We start from the raw sequence: 19,283 nt of genomic DNA on the forward strand, positions 1-19,283 counted from the left end.
ACTATAATGCAGTAGAAAGCTAAGGATGCAGATAAGTGAATGGGGAAACATTTCATTCAGTTATAGGGTGCTGTTATCAAACTTATTTCTGAAATCAGTTTGGGAGAAAATTAGCTACATTTAGTCCTGGATAAAGCCATTTACGTAAAGAGCCTTTCAGGGTCTTTCATCTCGTGTGTTCTCCCTCAAAAGAGTCTTAGTTTCTGAATTATTTTGTTGCAAATGATATATGAACAATGATGCAACAAGTAGCAGCCCTGAAGTACCAGGATCATGAAGTCATCCTGGTTCTCACAGCTGTGGTGTAGAATATTGTAAATATTATCATTTTATAATGAATACCATCACATTATTTGTTGTAGTCATTATTAAAAACTCTTAATGACAAATCTTCATTTATACATCAATGAGGTTTTTGACTTCAAGGCACAAACCATCGTTAAAATCCACATTCAACATACATTCTTCACTCAGAACAACAAAAGAAAACCCTACTAAACTAAAAAAAAAAGTTTCTGCCATCAAATCCAGAAATAACATTTTCATAACACAGAACAAAAGGACAAATTACAAAAAATTCACCCCTGGGCCCTTCAGTACAATTATGATACAAATTCTCCACTATCATTCTACTTCATAACACAGTTTAATACTTGTTTTGCCCATTATTTTTCCAATTAGTATGCCTTCTAGCAGTCATACAAGGCCAACAATATTGTGTTCAGAACAGTAAGGTAACATTAGCATGAGACAAAACCAAACATATTAAACCATTGATTATATAAGCAAAGACTTTATACATAGAAGTTCCTCAATATATCATAAAAATAAGTTGATCTAAATTGTAAAAAGATCTAATTTTTTTTTTAACCTCAACAAGGTACTGTTCTTCTAATCAGTGCTGGACACCATTCTGGCACTGTTCCAGATAATATTGTAAACCTTTTATCTGTTCCTTAGTTTAAAACCTCCCTAATTCCTGTGTATCTGCATTTCCATGCAATATCAAAGAGTTATAATTAGTCCAACTAATACCACACAAATTTTCTGGGTGATATTGAAGCTATTATAATGTAGCTCCTAGCACTACAATCTGCCCATGATGAATTTAACTCAGACTACAGTAATTTCAGTAGTATATTACAGATGTTCAGAAACAGTGTCCAACTTATACTTTGAAATAAAATTACTTGCTTAACCTAACATTACTTCTTTGCATTATTACTGGTATAATACTAATGTTCTACCAACAAACAAGTATTCCTTGTTATGGCCTTATCTAAATGTTCATATTTAATTTTAAATAAGTGACCTGTTCTTAATTACTGTTTTCATGCTATATCTTCAGAGTATTTAAATATTTGAGAGGACAGATAAATATGCAAGGTGTGCTAATTTAACTTTGGCTGGCTGTCAGATGCTCACCATGTCACTCCATCACCCTTCAGCAGCACAGAATGAGAAAACTGGATGAAAAAGCCTGTGTCTCAAGTTAAGGACAGGGAGATTGCTCACTAATTAGTGTCATGGGCAAAAAAAAAGTCAATATAGGGAATACTAGTTTTATTTACTGACAATTAAAAATTGACAAATTTTTGTGACAAATAAGAAAATATAAATAAGTGATCAGTAAGAAAAAAAAGCTAAACCCACCATCATCCCAACCCCTTTCTTCATGGGCTCAAATTCACTTTTTTGTTCCTGACTCTTCTGCCCCCTCCTCTCTCCCAAAGTGGCAAAGGGGAACATAAAATGGGGGCTGCAGTCAGTTTGTAACACTTCATCTGTGCTGCTCCTTCCTCCTCATGCTCTTTCCCTGCTCCAGAGTCAGAGCACTCCCACAGAAAATAGTTCTTCTCACACTTCTCCAACATGGATCTCTCCCACAAGGCTGTAGTTCTTCAAAATCTGTTTCAGTATGCTCATCCCACGGGGTCACAGGTCCTTCCAAAAACCTGCTCTGCCTTGGCCTCTCCACGGGGTCACAGCTTCCTTCAGGCACAAGTCCTGCACACACCACAGGTGGATGTCTGCTCCACCATGGACGCCTATGAGCTGTAGGGGACAATCTGCATCACTGGCACTCTTCAGAGACTCCAGGGGAATCCCTGATCCATCACATGGAGCCTTCTCCATTCCTTCTGCTCTGCCTGTGGTCTCTGTGAGGTTGTTTCTCTTGGGTATTCTCATTCATCTCCTTCAGCTGTTTTTGTACAGCTTTTTTTGCCCTTACTCAAATAAGTTATCACAGAGGTACCACCAACTTGCCTGATTTGCTCAGCTGTGTCCTGTCGTGGGTCTGTCTTGGAGCCAGCTAGAACTGTCTCAGTCTGATATGGGGGCCACTTCTGATCTCTTCCTAGAGAAGTCACTTCTACAGCAACCCCTGCTACTGAAACTCTGTTTTGTAAATAAAATCAAAACGCATGTACTAATCAAATCAAACTGAAGCAAGCATATACTGAAGTATTTTACTGTGCCAGCAGACGTTAAACCTAAGAGTTCTGATTCATCCCCAAATATTAAAACTGTCTGTATTCTTATATGATGTTATCATTCAGGTACTAGGACAGTTTTCATATAGTCATATGCTATTCTGCAGTATTTACAGTTTCAGGAAGAAAAAAATCAGTGTAGAATAACACTTAAGCACATGTTATTTGAACAACAGCAGGCATGATCTCTGACTAAAGAGAAGGCCAATTTTATTTTCATTAGAATTGGAATTTTTATATGTGGAAGAATTTGTTTTTTCAAGTGTTTTGAGAGAAAGGAAAACAATTGCACCTGCCCAGTACAAGGAAAATAGGAAGCTACTAGAGAGAATGCAGTGAAGGGGCACTAAAAAGATTAAGGGATAGGAACTTCTTTCATATCAGGTTGAGACAGCTGGGCTTGCTTATCCTAAAGAAGAAGAGAATCACTGAATCTCAATGTCTATAAACTCCTGGTGGGAGGATGTAAAGAAGATGAAACCACACTCTTTCCAGTGGTGACCAGTGACAGGACTAGAGGAAATGGACACAGACTAAAACACAGGAGATTCTTTCTGAACATCAGGAAGTAGTTTTTTCCCTGAAGGGGTGAGCAAGCACTAGCTTTGGTTGCCCAGAGAGGTTATGGGATCACCATCTTCTAAGATATGCAAGTCTGGGCTGCTGCCTGTAGGCGGCTCTGCTTGAGCAGTGGAGTTCAACTACAGGATTTCCAGAGGTTTGTTCCAATCTCAATCATTCTGTAACTCTGTCAACCACACTGACAACCAGAGACAAAGCATCCATTCAATTAATTTTCTGCTGTTCTATAAATGCAGAAAGTAGAAATTTCAAATGAAAATAAGACTGAGTAATAATGCTTTTAAATATTCCCATAAAATAATTTTGGTAAAAAGGAAGCCCTGAGGTTTTGAGCTAACACTGCATCACCATCTTATGAATTGGCAGGGAGGGAGAAAGAAGGCAGCATTAAGACATGAATATCAACAGCAGAGTGTAATCCTTAACAATCTCCAAATCATTAATATCTTAAACCTGCAGTCACCTATGACTTGCCAGTAAATACGTACCAGTTTGTGAGCTCAAAGGTTTGCTTCTACCAAAGGTAGAATGTCTAAAATCTTATTTGGCTTTTTCTTTTTTTTATGTAGACATGCCCTTGGTGCATTTAAGAAAGGAAACCATTTTATGCAAATATGGCCTTATGGGTCTTAAGTTCACTCAACTGCTCACTGGAAATTTTCAGGCTATTTAGAGAACTTGTACAAAGTGTGGTAGCTGTGTTTCATTTCCTCATATAGTATGACACTAAATTCTCTCAGCTGGCACATTTGACAAAACTTTCAGAAATTCTAGACATGTATACAGATTTTATGTTGCTCACAAATAGTTTTTAATTAAAAAAATAAAAATATGAAAATTCTTTGGGATGAGAAATCTTAAATATTACTTTTGAACTTTTTGCCTATTTGTGGAACAGAGACTGAATAATTTTTCCGGAACTCTTCACACTTTTTTATGACCTATATATTGGATAAATTTGATTAGCAGTCCTTGGAACAAGGATGAAACAAACAAATGACCTTCTCACATTTATAAAAATGTGTTATAAAATTATAACACATTTATAATTTTCATTATCAAATTCTAATCAGTTGTATAAATATCCTTTTTTCTTTTACCAAAGTGGAACATAAAGATGGCTTCCACACAGGACTTTGTAAAATTAGAGTCAAAAATACACCAGTGTAGCTAAATGGTTTTTGAAATTTTAAAAATAGTCAGGTTTTCACTGAGTCCTCTGGTGAATTCAGGTGCAAAGGACTGAGCCTTATAGGCCTGTCTGAGCAGTTAATGGAGTGCGATGCAGATGGTAATATAAAACAAAATTTAGAGGTAAAATATATCCTTGTACCAGTAAACACAGATGATGATAGCCTTTTATAAAACATACCTCAGCTGCACAGCTAATTTATGTTTTATTACATCTAAACAAGTCCATTACACTCAGTTCACGCAAAATGATACACCTGGAAGTAGAATATAGCCATTGCTTCCAGGTGTTTAGTTCTTAAAATTAAAGACAACTGGTGTCATAACTTAGCTTAATTGCTCTACTTTGACTCATTTGACATTATCAGAACTCTCAGTACTTTTGCTTTAAAGCGTAGGTATAAAGTACATGGGATTTTAATACAGTGTTCAGACAATAGAATGAACATCTTCAGAACAGTTCCTCACAAAGGGAAAGTGAATTCAAGAACTTCAGTGATTTCTCACACTGTTGAAGGCCAACGATGATATAAACATCCCCAAAATTAAGCTCTTCTGCTTATAACACAATACTAGTGGGCCCATGAAATTGCCTCCTACCATTGAATAGCTGCTTCTGGGAATTAAGTTAGAGAATGACATAAAAAACATGAGAGCATCTACTTGGCATACAAAAACTAAAACAATCTTAGGGGAGTTTTAACATCTCTCCATACTCATTTGGTGTCAGACTTTCTTAAAAAATATCTGAAATGCACCCAGTACAAAACCTGCACTGTAGAGATCAATCATATTAGTGAAAAATGTTATGGTCTATGTGTGCTTTTGGTTGGTTGGTTTAGAGTTGGGGAGGTGGAGGGAGAGATTTGTTTGTTTTGGGTTTGGTTTTTTTTAAAGAAAAGCCAGAATATAAACTTACCTTATTAGTATTGATAGCTGTGATGACCCACACACATTGAGCATTGCTGTCATATTGAAATGGAAAATTGGGTGATGCGAAAGTGCCTCCAGGCCCCTGAAGATTGGATCCACAAGTTTTGACTGCAAAAAGAAGGTTCACTTTTTAATTCACATAGAAAATACATGTAGCAGATTCATAAACTGATCTCTAACTTACTCTAATCAAAATATGAGGAATTAAAATACCACTGAACAAAACCAGAACCACTTCTTACAAGAGAATAGGACATTCATGTTTAATTATTCTGACAAAATAAAACAGACCTTCTCTTGTGTCTAAATTTATAATCTAAAATAGTGTTGAAAATATTTTGAGGAAAAACAGTAAATACAGTAACAAACAGAATCTGCTCTATATATTTTTAAAATTCTTTAAGGAGTAACTTATTCCACCTTCACTAATGTCTTGAAAGACAAATTTAAATAGTAGAAACCTTTATCACTGTCCATATGTGCATATATGTTGGTGTATGGCATGTCAGCATTTTTTTCTCCTATAACCCCTGTACAACCCATTGAATCAATGGCCAAAGCACTGAAAAGTTTAAATGTATCTTGTAAAAGTTAGACTAACAAAAACAGTGTTATCTAATTCTAAAAAGTACAAAAGGTATTTATTTTCAATTCAAAGTCTGTATGGTTATTTACAATAGCATGTCAGTAAAAAAAAACATTATTTACATAGCTTGCATCTCTGTCGTGAATAATACAAAGGATATAAACTGTGTCCTTTGTGCTTTCAAGTGGCACTTTCAAGGCACTAAATTCCTATGTCTGTTTAAGTCAATAACACTTTTATTGTTCTTTCCTTGATATTCAGATCTTTGCTGAATGCTCTACTGGTTAACTTTTCCTGTATGAAGATGTAAAACTGACAAGCAACCTCAACTAAACATGCGCCTATTCTATTTCTCCAGTGATTCTCCAGTTTATGACACCACATAAACTACAAAAGTTAAAGAACTATTTCTTCCACTGTATTCTGATAGAACATCTTGCATAATCAAATAAAAAATATTGACACTTAGGTATGTGAATCCTAGAGCTGCATTGCACTTTCACAAAGCATATTTGTTTGATCAATACTGAACACAGGAAGATTCAGCTGCTGCTGGATGAAGGCTTGTTCCTTCACTCGCATTACTCTCTGGAAAGAATGTCACTTTTGCACCACCCTCAGAGAAACAATATTCTGGTGATGAGTGTGCTGAAAGTCACACCGGCTGTTTGGAAAGAAGTAAAGGGTAGAGAGGTGAGAGGAAGACTCCTCATTCAGGATCAAGAGCTGAAGACATTAGGGTCATGAGTGACAGTAATGCCAAGTATTTTTGTCTATATATTTAATAAGAAATTGTATGACACTTTGCAGCTTGTATATGGGAAGTAAGTCAGGAAAGGAAAAGCAGTGAGTGTTCTAGACAATTTGCTGCTCCATCTGAATATGTGAATCCATACTTTGGGGCAGAGTTGGGATGTAAAGCACAGCTCCTTTGCCTGTGTGCTGCAGAGAGCTCTGTTTGCTGTCTTTTCTTGGTGTAGCCTCATAGTGAAAGTCTCAAAGGAACCATGTTGTTCAGTGGAATGAAATCCAAGTCTTTGACTCCCCCCACCATGTCTATCATTTATACTGTTTTTAAATATTCCTAATAAGCACTTGCTTCCAGTACTTTAAGTTTGAAATCCAGAAAAAAAGAAAAAAAAAACCCTTTGTGATTAGAACACTTTCTATGTGTTTGTGCACATTAATATTTTCATTATATATTAATATCTCATCTGTACCTACACACTAATATTTTCATTCATTGATTCAGACATTCATCATACTACTTGCTGCTGTATTAGGTCATCAAATACTTTCAACAAAATTCCTTTGTGCTTTTCTTCTTTCACTGAGTGTTTTGCCATTTATCCATTTGCTCAGGGTCAAAACCAGATGTAGACTTACTTCTCCACTACTTACCTATTATAAATTCAAGAATTTCTTATCTGCTTATAAAATGTGCAATGAGTAAACTTCATGAATTACTGATTTTATATAAAACACTGCAATTTTGATATCCATCTTGATAAGTTCTAATAATTAGCATGTGATAGGTTTGTGTCAGCTCCTTATAAAGCAAAATTTATAATGTAAGTTGCCTACTGAAGCAAGCATGCTGAAATACAAAATTTATGTTAAACAAAGCAGCATAGGAGAATCCTTTTTTATTAAGAAAGTGGGGATACTAGGATTACAATTTCAGGTACTTACAAAAAGTGTAATAGGATTGACTATCAAACAATGGATAGATGCCAAATGGAATAATCACTGTGAGGGTAAATTTCTGTTTACCTTTACACACAGGTCTATGATCACTCCATGCAGCAAAAACTTCAGCTATCCTCTGACAGGTGATACTTTTGGAACCTTGTAGCACATAATCTTCATCACAGGAGAACTGAACGGTTGCTCCCAAGCTAAAATCAAATTATGACAAAAAATAAGCATTTTTAAAAACATAGCTAGCAGTCTATTGTTCCCATTCCTTTAGACATGATGGTCTTGACAAACAATACAAATATGTAATCGAGAAATTTCTGCACTCAATAGTAAAAGGCTGAAGACTACGTACTAGCCTGATAGCACACACTGTTCAGCCCTCTCTGGGCCTACTGTGGCTGGAGATGGTTTACCTCTTTTGACAGTCATTTGGAGGTCAAGTGACTATTTTCTGACCTAACTGCAGACCTCTGTATAGTTAAAATTTGACAAATCTAGACATTTAGTAACTAAAAGTAGTTATTTATGTTAATTGAAGCTAGAAAAGAATGGGAAAGCAATATAACAAAATCACCCAGAAGAGAAGTCAAAAGGTCAACTACAAGACTGAAAGAGAAATTCCTATTATAAACATTTTATTTCTCCCAGTGAAGGCCTCAGGATATAAAAAAATATTCTGTGAATATTTCCCACCTCTGATTGTTCTTCAGGAGATCTGGTGCTTTTGACTTTAGAACTAGAGGGCATTGGAAGGGGGAGCACCATCACAGAGAAAAAAGGATAGATATTGATAATGTTTCTTGTATTTAAAAAGTAATTATACTAATAATAAGATTATACTATATTAATTTGTATTATTGTAGAAATACTTGTTTAATATTTTGATTAGTATATTAAGATTTTAATTATGCTTGCAGTGAAGTCTTAACTTCATAAAGTGGTCTCTGTACTCTTGCCAGTAACAAGATTTTGAATGTACTACTAAAGTTACGAGAAATGAACGTTACTAGAATGTGAGGATTTGCTCATTTAACTGGCATATGTTTCTCAAATTAATGGAAGAAAATAAAAGATTTCTGAAAATATATTTGTAGGTGTTTAACTGTGATTATTTATTAAGTTATAATGCTGGCTTGAAAAGGTTTTTTAGTTTCTCATATGAAGCTGACATCTGGTGCTGGAAACAGCTCAGGACAAAACAAGAAATAATTCCAGAAAAATTTTTTTTGTTGTTTGTTTTGTTTTGTTGTTTGTTTATTTGTTGGGTTGGGTTTTCTGTTTGGTTTTTTTGGTTGGTTGGTTGGTTGGTTTTATTTGCTTTTTTTGTTGCTGTTATTTGTTAAGTTTTTCTGAGAGGAGGATTTGGGCTGGGAGACAAGAGGGAAAAGTGGGGTTCAGTCTGGAAAAGTTGAATAAATCAATATGTAAATGTATATTATTGAGATGAGTCTTTTCCTTTAAATATCATTATGGTTTCAAATCCTGATTATAGATGAAAATAGCCAATACATCAGGCCTTTCTCTGATATCAGTACCTCACACTTCATAATTTCAGCCTGCTTTTTTTAAAGGCTTGTCTGTCACAGCTGCAACGTGTAAAATGTTTTATACATACACGGGACTTAGAAGATCTTGGCTACACTCTGAATGAAGTTCTCTGGGTATTTTAAGATTAAATGTGCAGTAACTCCCCAAGAGTTTGTTATGTCAGCCTTCCTGTATAACACTGTATGCCATGGATGGATGGATGGATGGATGGATGGATGGATGGATGGATGGTGTTATCTGACCCTCCTTGGATGAAAGACATTTCCCTGTCTTTGGTATGTTACATACTGGTAAAAAAAAAAAAAAAAAAAAGTTTGTAAATATCTCTAAGCAAAGTGTCAATATTTACTTTACACTTTGCTTAACCCAGTCTTCAGATCTGGGTTTGATCCCACAAGGTATGACATTCATTTTTGCCAAACGACGTACTAAAATTATTTTTTCTCAGAAGGGTTTGGCTTGCAAAGAACAAGGCCTGTTTTTCTTTCTTTATGGATAGCCATTTTAGTGCTGCCATTCTTCAATTCAAAAAGGCAGAGAGAAAATAAAAAGGCTGAGCACATATCACAGAAAATAACTTTTGTTAGGTAATCTATTCAAATGCATCTATGATGAAAAAAGCTACTAAAGAAGATTGATACTTATCAGAACAAGAATTAACTTAAGGGAGTTAGAAATGTTAGCTATTTGAAAAGGAACAGTGTCAGCACAAAATAGTTGATGAAATCTGGGAAGTACCTTGGCTTTACAGAGACATAGATATTAAGAAAATTAGGACATGAAAGATGATGCAGTCACCTGAACAGACATCTCAGAAAAGGAGGATTTGATAGTGGGTAACAGCTCTATGAACTATTCCAAAACAGTTCCTCTTTCAGTAAGATGTTTGTGAAATAATGAGATAAAGAACAGCTGCAGAATCCACAAAAAAAGGAGGTATAAAAGTGAAAAACTGAAAAAAAGAAAGTAAACATAATTTAAAGGCCCTTGCAATGTAAGGATAAAAGGCTTTTATAGGCAACTGAGGAAAAAGACCCACCAGGCAGATCATAGAGGTGGAGGATATTTCAAAACAGTGAAACACAAAGATTGTCTATTACTAATTAAAAAAAAAAAACTTAGGCACAGCTGCTACAGGGACTATATGGTTAGGAAAGTTCAAAAGGCAGCAGTTGGGAAGACAAAAATATCTTTCTCAAGATTAGATTTTCATAATTATCTGCTTCAGAAAGTCATGTTGAGAAAATCTGAGAGTCTTTATTATTAGGGAAAAAAAGGAACAATTGAAGAAAAATAACATGGAAATATATTTTCTTTAACTAGCCATGGACTGATTTAAAGAGGAAATTCCAAGCAGGAAGTACACCATTTACAAATAAAATTAAACTCTTGGTAAAAAAAAGCAAACTGTAACAGGCAAAATCCCAGAGATCTGAATAATTATGAAGACTGTGTGAACATTATAATTATTTCTATCACCTACAAAAGTGTAAATAACATTCATAATATGAAGTCCACTTTACTTGTCCAAATCAATTTTGATATTAAACTGATATTTAATGGTATATGACTAAAAGCATATGACTGGACTTAGAGTGGGACTGGATAATTTAGAAAATTTGTGACATATATGCTGTGTGAGTGAAACCTACTAAAGGCAATTAGATTAGCAGACAATAAAGTACCAGTCTAAGAAAGAAAATGGAAGAGCAGGAGATTAGATCCTATGAAAAATCAACTAAAAAAAGACAATAATAGAGAGCTTGTCAGAAAATGTTAAGAAAATGTGTCTCAGGAACTTAAAAGCATAGTCAAGATTACCATTTTTTAATATTTTGCTGTCATTATCTATACACTCTTAAAAATGGAAATTCTTTCAATTCTTTCCAAATTTTCTAGTATCAGAGAATCACAGAATCATAGAATATTCTGAGTTGGAAGGCACCCATAAGGAGTGGGAGTCCAACTCTTGAGTGAATGGCCCACACAGTGATAGAAGGAGAGATTCTTCTTGTTTCTGATGACAATATTATTTTTCCAATACCTTTAATCTGTGAGCTAGAATTATTCAGTTAGAAATTAGTCTTTCTCTAAAAACAGTTTGATTATTTGAGTACAAAAGTGTAAAGTGTCACTTCCCTCCATTGGCGGGTGCATGAGGCCCATGAGGTGAATATGATGAAGATTCAAAAAGGACTTGCAAATTACCAGGAAAAAATTATTACCTCTAAGACAAAATTAAATAAAAGATAGGCCAAGGGTTTGATGAGGGTTCATGTGATGTGGTGGCATAGCAATAATTTCAGTAGGGTTTTATGTTTTTATTTTCTATTTTATTTTTCTTGACAGGATGTCAGATGATGGAAGGATTGTGTTATAGGACAAAGACAGAACCTTGATAGGATTAAATTGATGACATCTATTACACATCCCGAGGTACTGTAGGAGGACATGTGAGAGAACTGATCTCAGCCTTCTGGTATGTTAGAGAACTAAAAATTGTGGAGGGAGAAAATCAGATTGTGGAAACTGATTTTAGGGGAACCTCTGAATAGTGGGCAGGTATTATTTTAGAGAAAACTGGTAGAGTAGTCCAAAAACAGATTGTGGGAACAAATAACCAAAAATAGTGTAAAAAAATAAGGACAGTTTGATGTCCTGACTTACATTTGGTTCAAACTGCTCACCAGATGAAGCCCCCTAAAATTAGACTATTTCTGCTTTGTAAATATCAAGAGAACTGAAGCCTGACATAATTATTAAGCTGTTCATTGTGGTATACAATATAGATATACATCACCAAAAAAAAAAAAAGAAAAATCTTAAGGATAGAAAGAAAATCTCATAACATTTCAGGATGAGAATATATTCATAAAAAATATTTTTTGGTGAATGCAGTCAATGGCCATTGAATTCAGTATGCTAACACTGAAAATGATGAAAAGTTAATGCTCAGAGAAAATCTTTAGAATACAAGAACCATTTATAGTTCAGTGCATCTTCTGGTTATTTATGGTTAATGAACATTCTGAACTGGATCTACTAATTTGGTAGTCCCTGGGTGACTAAATTAGATTTTTGAATGACACCCTAGCTAAGGCTAAGACTAGTAAGGCACAATGGTAAGCAAAAATGCTTCTTTGGGTATAGTAGTCACAGAAGAAAGTTCATATCCAACGTGGGTTCATTTGTAAATGGATGAAGCAGTCTTGTGGTGCTGAAATCCAATACGGAAATGGCAGAAACACTAAATGCCTTTTCAGCATCAATTTATACAGCAGATGTACTCCTAGTTATCTATATGTACCAACATAATTTTTGAAGAAGAGGGACAACCAATACTGCGAAACAACAGGTAAAAGGAGGCAGCTGTATTCAAGGGCAGCTGGCCAAATAGCTTTCTCCAAAGGCTGATGAGAAATCTCTCTGAGTCCATGCAAGGTAGGTATCATCAATGAAAAACTATGATGAGATGTTCTGACTGATCGTAGAAAGCTAACATTATATCAACTTTTATAAAGGGCAAGGAGATCCTCAGAATCTTACACTGATCTCTGGAAAGAACATGTGCTCTAGTAAAGCATGAACTGGAAATCAAGAGCACATACACAAATTTACTAATGTTGAGTTACATTTGATCAATTTGTCATCTATGACAAAATGACTGGCTGCATAGCCCAGTGGTAGATGTAGCAGTGCTCAGTGTAACAGTGCTCAGCATCAGCAATGTTTCTGAGAGCACCTTTTGCAGCAGTATGTTTTGAGAGCTGACAAAATACACACTGAATCAATACATATTCAAAATATGCCTGGAAGTTGTGCTTAAAGAGTAGAAATCAATTGCTTCATATTCAGCTGGTTGACAGTAATAATCTGAGCATTGGGAAATCAACATAAGGTCTGATGTTATCTAATATTTTCATCCTCAGCCTTGGTGGGGAGACAGAATTTATGGATCCATATATTTAAGGATCAAACTAAAGTAGGAAAAGCAGTTGACACACTGAAGATCAGACTTTCAATCCAGAAGTCTGGCAAAGTTCAGCACTGGGAAAACAGAAACCTCATAAAACTCAAAAAGTAGAGATACAGTGTTCTGCACTATTGAACATGTTCTCATCCTGAATAAAATATACTATATATTTATCAATACTAGAAGTGGTGGCAGCAGATCTCAGCTGGTGAAGCTGTATCTGCAATATTAAGCCCAACGTTTTGTCTCTCACTTCAAGAGAGATATTGGTAAAAACTGAAGTATTTGGAGATTAATCAGAGGCTTAAAGTATATGATCTACAATAAAAAGTTAAGGCAGCTAGGCTTAATTAATCTGACAAAGAGAAAGCTAAGGTACTATCTAATAGCAGACCATAATTTCAGGAGCCACTACAAAGATAATAAACCAAACTTTTCTAAATGTGCCAGATAATATACAAGGGACAATTTGGAAGATTCAAATTTTACTTTACAAGAACTTTCCTTCAACAAAGGAGGGCAGAGCTGGAGGAGCATACACAAACTCTTCTGAAATCTTTAATCCTGGGAGTTTTCAGGATTGTCTAAACAAAGTCAGAGCAGATCTGACTAGTCCTACATTGGGCAGGAGGATGGACTGTATGCCTTCTGAAGAATCCTTCCAATCAATATTTCTATGACTCACATAAACTGCTTAATTTGTCCTGAATAAATGCAAAATTTTTGCATATATAACACAATGTGTTAAAGCAGTTCATAACTTGAAAAATGAATGCTTGACCTGAGTGTCTCTCAGTAACTTTATCTGCAAATTCCTGTTTCTAATAGAACAAAAGATTATTGCCATTAGGTTTGCATTTTCATTAAAACTCCAAAATTTGGATATGTGTTATTAGGAAAAATGTGTTATTAGGAAAAAAAAACAGATATCAAATAAGGAAGTTAGTATACAAATTTGACAGAATTTTAAGTTTTATCTGATTTTAAAATTTTCATCATTTGCCTCAACTTTGTGATTCCTCTTTAAAGAACAAAAAGTAAAAGCAGGAAGAAGTTCAAAATGAACTACAGAACCTCTAAAGGATGAGAAAGAAAAAGTTTAAAATATTGAACGTCGTACGACGTTTATACTGAATAGTATTATTCTAATAGTTGGCATTTCTGTAGCAAACTACCTAATTTGAGGTTCTTCTCCTCCATTATTTAATATTTTTTTAAAAATTATTGTTTAAAAATAATCAATTATACAAGGAATCAAAACCATCTTTATTATGTATTAACCTGTTCAGTTCATGCCTGTAACTGAACAAATTTGAGACATCATTTTTAGCCATAGAAGAAAATGTACAGACAGAAATAACAATTAGTTCTTAAAGTCCACCTCTATCAAATTGTAAATTTAGCAATATCATACATTTTAATCCTAGCATAAAGAAACAATCAGCACATATATTATTTCTTCTGCCTGCAGCAAAAGAAAGAAAAGACATGTAAGCTTTCAAGATTATGAACAGTGATTTTTTTTTTTTTTTAACCTGGCAACTTTTTACACACTATTGATCCATAATTTTTTTATGTGCAAGCTACAGATAGGTTCTACTGTGGTCTTTGAGTCACAGTATGAGAGCTAAGCTAAGTCACAGCATGTGTGTAGAGAACATCCATAGGAATATTTTCACAGATCAGTTTGTACATTACTTAGAAATATTACTGCAAAATGCTGGGATTCCATTATATAATGTTAGAATATCTAAATATTCCAAATTTCTGACCAAGAAAAATTCTTACTGAGTGCTGAAAAAACTACACTGATGACTAAATTTCAGTTTCAGACGATTTCCTGACACTATGGAGGTCATTGGTAAGCCATCTTCAAAAAAAAAAAAGTGTAATCTTTTCTCATAAAGCTTGTACTGTCAGACACTTGTCCTTGACAAAGGATCCACTTAACTGTTAAAAAGTGATAGGTGCACAGATCCCCTATAAACTAGCCTCATATCTCACACTGCAAACTGAGTTTGGTTTATTTTTCAGGATGTTTGGCTTCAAGTTTCCAAGACTAGAAGCTCACTTTGCATATCTGCAGAGAAGGATCCGTGATTCAGAGTAGATTTAAGGAAAAATCAAATGTGAAACTTGTGGTCAATCTAGTCAATTAATGCTCAATTTCATTTTTCCAAAGAAAATAAGTACAAACTAATTTATTATATAAAATGAAAGAATATATTATCATGAGTTAGACTGTAAGTCAACCTGTGGTAAAACAAACTCTCCTTATCATAAACTTCATATTCTGCCTTCTCTCAGTAGAATATATATTTTTAAGACTACGTCAGCATTTTTGTCCAACAGTATTCACTGCTTTGTTGCAACAGGGGTTTGATCAGAATCTCATCTTTAAATCCTAGTGTGACCACACTACAGAGGTAGAGGGAGGGATAGAGATGGGCTTGTTCATTCATGTCATGAAGACAGAATTTTGAGATGGTGATGAAAGAACATGGTTGCCTCATAATAAAACACCTGTTCAAGGATAATTCAAGATATGAATATGGATATGTTTATTCCACTTAGAAATAAAGAAAAATAGAAACAAAGCCACGTGAAAACTTTTTCTCTTGTTTTATTACATCTTATATTTATACATAGTGGCATTCATTCTAAAACTGGACATGTGAGAAAGATTTATTATTAGATTTAAAAATATTTATTTTGTAGTTTTATTATTAGATTTAAAAATATTTATTTTGTAGTTGACACGTAAAGTAAAATTGCAAATTCCAGATGAATAATCATTAGTGTGTCTGAAATTTTAAGAAATTCCTAGAGATGGGAAGTTTTCTTTCTGAAGTAGAATGGTTTTTTTTCAGCACAGGAAAAGCTGGCAGCAATAGGTAAGTCTTCTTGACTTTATTTCAACCTGTAAAACCTTTTATGCTCAAATATACATCTAGCCAGATCAGAAACAATACCTTTAATACTCCAAAATACAGGTATGGGGAATTTTAATGTTACCCAAAAGGTAAACATGGAATTACAGGACCCAAATAATGTCATGGAATGCTCCAGTTTGTCTAAGTGTTTGAATTACAGATTTTGTAAATCTGTGTAAGAACCATGTAAGGGGAAATGAATGTGCTGAGAGCAGGTAGTGTTTGTAATCAGAACAGAAGTAAAACTGCAATACAATGCTTCCAAACCTAACCCTTCATAATTGAAGAAATCTAAGGAGAAGTGACAAGAGCACACTCTTCTCTAAAATATATTAAATTTTACAGAAATCAAATTATGATTGATCTTAGTAGAGACAGAACGAAACCCTTCTTCAAAATACTGTATTTTCAAATTAAGGCATTGTAATTGGAATTGTACTTTCTTTTCAGAAAGGAAAAAAGAAGCAAGCTTAAAGTAAAGCTATTTCCTTCATTACAGACAGAATGACGTCACGAAGGAAAAGGTGAAAGTGTGTTATTTTTCTATTTGCCAGGTATAGGCCAGAATGGAAAAGATTTTCCATGGTACTAGATGTTTTTAACTAAATGTAACACATAATAATTTGTAACATTCTTACTTTGGAAGCCTATGGAGCAATTAAACCACCATTATTATAATGTCAGGAATTGAAATTTAAACAGGTATTTTATTTAGTCTGCTGAAATTTTTTAGTCTGCTTTTGTTCCCTGTAAGAACTTCATCAATATATGAAGTTTTCAATTATAGCTAAATGCACATATTTTACTAATATGCACTAGTGCTGTTTTTTACAAGTATAACTCCATAAAGATTATTGGGGGATTTTTTTCTAAGAGAAAAAAATGTCACCAAGATTAATGAGAAATTAGGGAAAAGAAACACTGGAAAAGATATTGACACTGGTACTTGTGTATCTTTTATACTATTGTTCAGTAATTTGAACGCCTTCTCCTTTCATTTTCTCATCAATGCATTTGAAATAGGAAAGGCTGATACATCATCCCAGTGTACAGTTAAAAATAATGCCAAATGAAATCCTAACATTTTGATCTAAAAAGAAAGATGAGGGCATAATCATCAGCATATCTTTTTCGAGGTACTGCCCTCACATAAGTTTGACTAGAATAATCTTTGTAAGTAGGTCTTTTCGTGATCACTTGCAGAGATAACACTTGAAAAGAACTGGCAGGTTGTCTGTCAAATGCTGTTGCTCTCAAGCCATATTTTTGAAGTTAAAATACAAAATGCCATCCAAAGTAATGATACTAGAAAGTATGACATTTAAATACAGCTTTTTTTTATTTCTCTGTAAATAAAACTTTTTATTTTGAAAGCTAACATTAGAAATTGCTTTTTTATAAAATTAGTTAAAAAGCTTTCTCAGATGCACATTGAACTTTTGCTTTTCCCAAAACTAGAGAAATAGGGAGACATGAAAAATTGAGAAGTTGTAATAATTGTTTTATAGCTAGCACATTTACTTAGGATGTAATTTTCAATCCTGTCTTCTGCTTGATTACAAGGAAAAAAGACAAAGACACAAAAAAAGTACAAGAAGTTATGTAAAAAATGAAATATCATAATTTTGTAAAATCTTTGTACATCCAGATTACTCTAAGAATTCTCTTCAAATGCTTAGAAGTGTGTTGTGTGATATGTACAATACAAAATATATAGAAAACAAACTTGAATGTATCAAAACCAATTAATTTAAAAATTATCATGCTTCTACTTCTTTCTGTCTTTTTTCTTTCATCATTAAGGTGTTTCATTTTTTGCAAACATAATGTGAAATTAGCATATGATGTGAAACAAGAACATAGATTTGAATTTTTTTTATACAGTCTGAAGTGTCTTTGTATGTCAAATATAAAATAATATGCATGCTAACTCTTTTAAATAAATGTTCAATAACTGAAAAAGAAAAAATTCAGAAGCTCAAAAAAGATATTAAAATTAATCCAAAACATTATCAAAAATTCATTATGTGTGTCTCTACTCATCAGCCATTGGTGATATCAGAATTAAGAGTCAAGTTAACTGAAAAAACAACAGAATATTTTGAAAGAGCACTGGAAGTCTTTTTTCTCTTACAAGATAAGAAATTTGAAAGACAGTTGTGAATAGAAAAAAAATTAATTAAAAAATTATCTGGATTAAGAATTCTAGGCGAATATGAGGACTGCTAGGGAAATACATCTGCATGTATAAAACTACTGGGTTCCTGAAAAACACACTGTAGGGACTGTAATTTATCTATAAGACTGAATGAATATTTTGTAAGATCTGAAATTTCTTCTCTGCGGTTTTATTGTTCTTCTTGTGTTATATTCAGTTTTAATTTGTCCTTTGCAAAAGCCTCCAGTACAGTAGTATAAATCTAACACAGTATTTACATGAGAAAATAACATAAACTTACCTTCAATCCTATTTTTGTCAGATTTTCAGAGATATATGATCTCTCATAGGCAGATACTTTATCTATTTGCATACTAGGTACATGCTATATTGCATTACATAATTTTATACAGAATTATAGTGCACTTTTTTACTAAAAAGGTCAGTTTTGAAAAAGTACTCAGCAACACAAATATATTTTCAATATATTCATTTTCCAAGTTCAGTATTAGAGAAATGATACAAAGATAGAATTTATATTTTACCTAAAATCTGAGCCTATCCGTTTTCCATTTTCTGGTTCTCCAGGATCTGGACACAAATTGGACGCCTGTTTAATACCTCCCTCATTTACTGGAAAAAAAAAACAAAAACAAAAACAAACAACAACAAAATAAAATAAACAAAAAATAGATAAAGTAAGAAAAATTTGAGAAAATACAGAGGTAAACAATTTAAAAATACAAGGGTATATTATTTTCCTTTTAGGTCTTTTAAAACAGATTTTCTACAGAATATGACCCATATAAACTCTAATTTCAATACCTAAGTTTTTCTTCCCTATAATTAACAAAGCATGTATTTTCTGGGGTTTTTTTCCAAATAAATAACACAAGGTTTTTTTAGATGTATTAATAAGCTATTTTGTTTGCTTTCAGTAATATTGAATCCATATGGAAATTTTATTATTATTTTTTTAGAAACATTAACATTTAAAGGAATGTTCATCAGGTTTAGGGCTGTAAGATTTTTTTCTGAACATACATTAATAAATGTCATCTCCACTAAGAGCTGACCTTTTCTCCTTCAATTGTAATATAACTTGAGTGCGTAAACTCCTGCTGAGAGAATTGTCCTTAATCAGTATTGAAAATGGATATATACCCAAAATATGGTGATCTGA

The 19,283-nt window shown here is 33.6% G+C and overlaps 1 protein-coding gene across 1 annotated transcript in view; it reads right to left on the reverse strand.

Annotated features, from left to right (window-relative positions):
• CSMD3 (CUB and Sushi multiple domains 3) overlaps nt 1-19,283 on the reverse strand; it is a 593,341-nt gene that overhangs the window by 319,730 nt on the left and 254,328 nt on the right. The window contains exons 8-10 of the mRNA XM_039715519.1: nt 18,646-18,733; nt 7,561-7,685; nt 5,188-5,309 (exon numbers count right to left, since the gene is read on the reverse strand). Coding sequence (XP_039571453.1) covers nt 5,188-5,309; nt 7,561-7,685; nt 18,646-18,733 — 335 coding nt within the window. The remainder of the gene's footprint in view (nt 1-5,187; nt 5,310-7,560; nt 7,686-18,645; nt 18,734-19,283) is intronic.

This window comes from Passer montanus, unplaced genomic scaffold (assembly GCF_014805655.1).
Source record: "Passer montanus isolate IOZ18808 unplaced genomic scaffold, ASM1480565v1 scaffold33, whole genome shotgun sequence".
NCBI lineage: Eukaryota > Metazoa > Chordata > Aves > Passeriformes > Passeridae > Passer > Passer montanus.